General features: G+C 53.0%; 2 protein-coding genes across 3 annotated transcripts in view; both read right to left on the reverse strand.

Moving 5' to 3' along the window:
* Window positions 1-1,619, reverse strand: part of Vps33b (vacuolar protein sorting 33 homolog B (yeast)) — a 13,276-nt gene extending 11,657 nt beyond the window's left edge. Inside the window, exons 1-2 of one of the 2 annotated variants that reach the window (XM_013012132.1) lie at window positions 1,485-1,619; window positions 262-342 (exon numbers count right to left, since the gene is read on the reverse strand). In XM_013012132.1, the coding sequence (XP_012867586.1) occupies window positions 262-342; window positions 1,485-1,580 (177 nt within the window). In that variant the 5' untranslated portion in view covers window positions 1,581-1,619. The remainder of the gene's footprint in view (window positions 1-261; window positions 343-1,484) is intronic. The other variant, XM_013012131.1, reaches the window with a different exon arrangement.
* A 3,193-nt stretch (window positions 1,620-4,812) lies between these two features.
* LOC105982294 (tubulin polyglutamylase TTLL13-like) overlaps window positions 4,813-6,154 on the reverse strand; it is a 17,956-nt gene continuing 16,614 nt past the window's right edge. The window contains exon 14 of the mRNA XM_013011866.1: window positions 4,813-5,820. Within this exon, the coding sequence (XP_012867320.1) occupies window positions 5,203-5,820 (618 nt within the window). The 3' untranslated portion in view covers window positions 4,813-5,202. The remainder of the gene's footprint in view (window positions 5,821-6,154) is intronic.

Genomic DNA, 6,154 nt, shown 5'->3' on the forward strand with positions numbered 1-6,154 from the left:
TTGAGCTGAAGAGCTGAGGGACAGCACCCAGGCCCAGAGTTCAAGCCCCATGGCCGACCAAAAAAAAAAAAAGAAAAAGAAACCAAAGAGAAAACAAGGCAGACACATCACCAACACCATCACAAATCCCTCTGTCCACTCAACTAAAGTCACTCTTTACCCCGAAAAGGTAATCATTCCTCATCAATCTGACACTCATGCCAAGAAAAACTGCTTGAAGAGCAAAGAGGAGCAAGAGTCCCCTGGAAAGAGGGGAGATACCTTCAGGATGGAGACATTGGCAATTCGATCCAAAGGGCTCATGAGATCTGCTTCAATGAACAAATCCTTTTTCCCAGGAAGCTGAAAAGACATAGTATGTTGGTCATTCACCCGTATATCACAAATGCCCCCTTGGCTGAGAATGTGTCTGGCCACCCGTTCCACAGGACCACATCTCTTGAGTTGGGAAGACACTGGATGGCATTTACCTCAGCTCATTTGTTATTCACCCATACTTGAAATGCCTATGTTGAAAAGTCACCTATCCTGGAAAGATGCTTCATTTCCTTTCTCAGGGTAACTGTCACTCAGTCTTCAGCTCGCTAGTGACCTTGATCTGCACTGTGTCCTTCTTACCCTCTATCTCCTCTCTACTGCCTCCCAACAGCCCCTGGTCTCAAGAGGAACCAAGACAAAGACCACAGAACCACCTTGTACCCTGCAACTCCCTTAGGTAACTGTGACACGTTTTCTATTTTTCAAGTGGTATTTTTGTTCTAGTTATAAATGTAACAGAGAAAATCCAGGGCAGGGCTGGGGATGTAGCTCAGTGGTAGAGCATGTGCTTTGCACTTGTGAGGGCTGGGTTCAAACCACACCCTCGCTCCCACACACCCCCACCCCCAGCGCTGCAAAAACGAAATGGAAGAGAAAATCCAGCAGAGTGCTTCCCCAAGCCCCCTCCCAGTCACCCAACACCAGAGTCCCTGCCAAGAATTAATGAGTTAAATCTGAGTCTTCTTTTACTACGACTTAAAGATCTGCCATCACTTCATTCCTACTGCCACCCATTTAGTATGGGACTTTCCCCGAGCTGGCCTTCCCTGGCCCATGGACCCATCGCTGCCAGACTCATGGCGAATGACGTCAGGTCTCAAATGGACGTGGGGGTTGGAATTTGCGGTGGCTGTCTACTGTGCGCGTGGAACTTTTCTAAGGGGTCCTCGGGATGGAGCCTGGGAGCCCCGTCGACAAGCTTCTACCGCTGAGCTCCATGTAACTCTTCCTCTGCCCACGTCTCTGTTCAGGCCCGTCCTTCCCCGTTCCTCCGCTGTGCTCCTCCGCGTCCACCCGCCACCATCGCGCTTGCTTGTTCCCCCGGGGGAAACGCGGGGAGCGCCGATCGCGCCGGGCCGGCCGGGCCCGCCCGCACTCGGCTCCGCCGCGGAGCCGGCCCGGGCCGCCGCCTCCCCGCCCGCTCCCGCGCGGCCGGCGCCACCGACCTGCTCCAGCAGGTAGATGAGCTGGTCCCGCGCCAGCCTCTTGAGCATGGAGAAGTCGGGCAGCTCCGGGGCGTCGGGGCGGTGGGGGAAGGCCATGGACGCGCCGGCCCGGGCCACCGTGCGCCGAGGGGGCGGCGCGGGCGGCGGCGGGGCCGCGGCCGCTCGGGTCAGCGCCGCCGGGACGCCCCGCGCCACCAAGGGCCGGAGACACGCCGCCGCCGCCGAGCCCCGCCCGGCCCGCCGTCAGCGAGGCCCCCGACCGCGGCCCCCGCGGCCCCCGCAGCGCGAGACCGAGAGACGCGGAAAAGACCACCTTCCGGGATCCCCGGAAGTCCCGGCCCCACACCGGAAGTGGACGGCGCCCGGAAAGGGACATTGCCAAGCCGGAGGCGGAGCGGCAGCGTGCGGGCGCCGCCGGCCGGGGGAGCGCTCCTGGCTTACTGAGGGCTCCGGCCAGCCAATCCGGGCCCGCACGGGGCAGGGCTGGGCGCGCGCGGCCCCGCCGAGGCCGGCAGCCGGCGGCGCTACCCCCAGGTCTGCGCTCCGAGGCCGGCTCGCCCTCCACCCCGAGACCCCGGCCTGGGGAGGGAGCAGACGGGATTCGGACGGGAGAGAAGAGGATCGCGGTACGGCCCGCGAAATGGAAGTCCCGCCTGCTCCGTGTGACTCGTAGATACGTAAATTGGCCAATTCCTACAGTCAGCTGAGCCAGCGCCAGAGGCCAGATGCCAGAGTATGCCTGCTTGGTCTTTTACGTAGGGTTCTAAAACACAAATCTACGGTCAAAAAAACCACGGAAGAGGCTGCCTTTGGCAATGGGAACTGACCTGGAGATTTCGGAGATGGGAGGCCTGATGGTAATAACGCCACCTGGAGCCGGGCGCCCATGGCTCATGCCTGAAATCCCAGCTACTCAGGAGGCTGAGATCTGAGGATCGCAGTTCAAAGCCAGCCCGGGGAGGAAAGTCCGTGAAACTCATCTCCAATGAATCACTCAGAAAACTGGAAGTGGCGCTGTGGTCCAAGTGGTAGAGCGCTAGCCTTGAGCTGAAGGGCGCAGGGTCAGCACCCCCCCAGAAATCAAGCCCCATGACCGACCAAAAGAAAAACAAAAAAGCCACCTGGATTTAAAAGGGAGGAGGGCCTAGGGGGCCTGGCTCAAGATGTACAGCACCTGCCTAGCCAGTCCAAGGAACTGAGTTCAAACCCTAAAGTTTTGGTGATACATGCCTATAATCCCATGAGGCCAAAGCCATCAATGGTAGCAGTGAGACCCTGTCTTAAAAACAAAAAAGAGTAGGCAAAAGAAGACTTTGGCTCAATCCTCTGCATCGAAAAAAGGATTAAAAACAAGGCCAGGTGCTGATGGCTCACACCTGTAATCCTAACTACTTAGGAGGCTGAGATCAGAGGACTGCAGTTCAAAACCAGCCAGGGCTGGAAAGTCTTTGTGTTTATCTAGCATCTGGTCACAGCGACAATAGATAAGGAATATGGAAAACTCATCTATAAACTTTTACAGTTTCATAGATTTCTATAGACCATGGGGAAAGGGCCTTAAAAGACAGATGACTGGGCTGGGAAGGTGGCTCAGTGGTATGCATGAGGCCCTGGGTTCGATTCCTCAGCACCACATAAGCAAAGAAAAACAGCCGGAAGTGGCACAGTGGCTCAAGTGGTAGAGCACTAGCCTTGAGCTGAAGAGCTGAGGGACAGCGCCCAGGCCGAGTTCAGGCCCCACAACCGGACCCAAAAAGAAGAAGAAGAAAAAAAAAAAAGCCAGAAGTGGTGATGTGGCTCAAGTGGTAGAGCTGAGGGACAGCGCCCAGGCCCAGAGTTCAGGCCCCACAACTGGACCCCCCCAAAAAAAAGACAGATGACTTCCAAGTTAGAGTGACAATTGTAACTTGTCAAGCAGCATTAAATACCTAAGTAAATCTCCAGAGAAATGTCCATCAGTGTAACACCATAAAAGTATCTGTCTTTACCATGAACTACTTGATGATCACAGACATTGAGAGCAAGGGTTATGCCGTGGTTTCTAGAATTTTGGTCATGTGATGGGGCTTTGTCCTGTATACCAAAGAACAAATATCAAAATTGCTGTGGCAGGGACTGGGAAGGTGGCTCAGTGGTAGAGCGCTTGCCTTGCACGAATGAGGCCCTGGGTTCGATTCCTCAGCACCACATTAGCGGAAAAGCCAGGAAGTGGCGCTGTGGCTCAAGTGGTAGAGCGTTAGCCTTGAGCTGAAGAGCTGAGTGACAGCGCCCAGGCCCAGAGTTCAGGCCCCACAACCGACAAAATATAAAAAATAAATAAAATTGCTGTGGCATCACAATTCCAGCAGAATTGGGATGTCAGTGTTTTAACAACCTTCATTCACTCAAACATGTATGGCAAACAGACGCTGTTGGAAATGTTGTTTTGTTTTCTGTATGTTTCATTCTACTTACAGCCACAGCCAGGACTAATAAAAGAACCAACAGATTTAACAGAATGCGTAGTCACAGTGCAGTGTTCTTTTATATTAGTGGAGACCTGAGTCACGACTCAGCACCAACACTCAGCTAAATTTTCTTATTTATAAAAGGGACTGAAATCTGTTCTTGCCCACCTCATAGCACCTCTGTAGAATCAGATGTCATTTAACCTTTAGAATGTTGGCTGGAGAGGGCTGGGAAGGTGGCTCAATGGTAGAGTGCTTGCCTTGCATATATGAGATGCTGGGTTCGATTCCTCAGCACCTCATAAGCAGAAAAAGCTGGAAGTGGCCCTGTGGCTCAAGGGGCAGAGTGCTAGCCTTGAGATAAAGAGTTGGGGGACAGCGCCCAGGCCCAGAGTTCAGGCCCCACGACCAAAAAAAAAGAGATTACACTGGTGACTATAAAGCCTATGCCTGCCTGCTTTCTACTTTTTGCAGAACCCCAGCAACTAGGAGAAAAATGTTCAACTTTAAAATCCGCCACTGAGCCAGTGCCCTGCACACGGCTCTTAGGAGTCTCTCCTGGACAAGTTTAATGACAAGGGTTGCGGGTTCCTTCCTTTTCCTTCCACCTTTTCCATCCTCTCACTCTCTCAGATTCTTAAACAAATTGTACCCGGGAAGGTGGCTCAGTGGTGGAGCGCTTGCCTTGCATGCATGAGGCCCTGGGTCCAATACCTCAGCACTACATAAGCAGAAAAGGCCAGAAATGGCACTGTGGCTCAAGTGGTAAAGCACTAGCCTTGAGCTGAAGAGCTGAGGGACAGCGCCCAGGCCCAGAGTTCAGGCCTCACAACTGACCAAAAAAAAAAAAAAAAATTCACACAAATTGTAGCCCCACAGAGTAGCAAGCAAATGCCACATTGTGCCACTGGACTTTACTTCTGCTCAGAAGGAAAACCAACAGGTGACTGGGCACTATTAGTATTCTTAGTGTTCTGCAGCCAAGGAGGAAATAAAGTCAGAAGGCAGACTCCTCATTTCCTCCCAAATATATTGTCACCAGTATCACAGAAACTCACAGCCACACAAATGGCAGATTCCAATACCCGGGAAGTCCAGCCAATGCAGGTGATTGAGGATTGCCATTCCACGGGGGTCAGACTGGAAGCTACGCTCCAGGAAGCTTCAATCTATCCAAACTGCAGGTTCCTCACTTCCTCCAACTGCAAAGTGGCCAATTCATAGGCAAAAACCTGCCAGTTGCCCAGGTCAATGCCAAAGCTAGTCCCAGCTCAAATTCTGTACAGGAAGTTCCCATTGCTATCATAGAACTCCTGCCCCCTCTGTACAACTTTAGGGCTGAAGTTCTGGCCATCTGGCTCCCCTGCCTTCAACTCCTGCATCCTGTCCCTGTTTGGCAACCTACTGCCGTCAGGCGTGGCGTCCTCAGGGTCACTGCGGGGGCATTTCGGCAGTTCTCTCCGATGACCCGAGGCTGTGGTGCAGGGAACCTCGCTCTCCTTCCGCAGGCCCTGCACTCCCTGACTGCCCCCCTTCTGTCTCCTGGGAGAGTCTTTGCTGTGAGCGCCAGACGCTATCATTTCCAAGGCAGTGTGGTGACTCTGACTTGTGGCTGAGGCTTCATCCCCTGGAATAAGCAAAGAGCCCGCACTGCATGGCGGCAAGCTGTGTCCAGAGCTGGGGCGCTGCCAGGCAGGGAGGGCAAGCCCAGCTTTCTTGAGGACTTTTTGATCCTGCTTCAGTTTCTGCTTCAAAGTGGGCACAAATTTGCTTTTCAAAACTCTCCGGATAACATCAGTGCTGACGTCAAAGCCTTCTGCCAATCTGGGAACTGACCAGGACTCTGCAAATTCCTCGTGCAAATACCTATAGGAAGAAGGAGCAGGTTTTCAAGTTGTGAAAAAGTCTCCTACCAGAATAGCAAATGGATAACAGCAGGGATAGGTAAGTGAAGAGGAGGCTCGCACAAGATGCAGATGCCGTCCCTATGTGGAGCTGGTTCACAGCAGAGGATGCGATGAGAGCACCCGAGAGAGAGAGTTCAAACCCCAGCAACTGCCGAGAGAAAACAACACTGCGAGACCGGCTATGGAAACCAGTCTCAATGCATACTTCCTGGTATAGTTAAGATCTGTTCCGATTGTAATACATTCACTATTCAAAACAATATATATATATATATATATATATATATGCCTTAAAAAAAAAGCAGGGGGCTGGGAA

Source organism: Dipodomys ordii, unplaced genomic scaffold (assembly GCF_000151885.1).
Source record: "Dipodomys ordii isolate 6190 unplaced genomic scaffold, Dord_2.0 Scaffold15, whole genome shotgun sequence".
NCBI classification, from domain to species: domain Eukaryota; kingdom Metazoa; phylum Chordata; class Mammalia; order Rodentia; family Heteromyidae; genus Dipodomys; species Dipodomys ordii.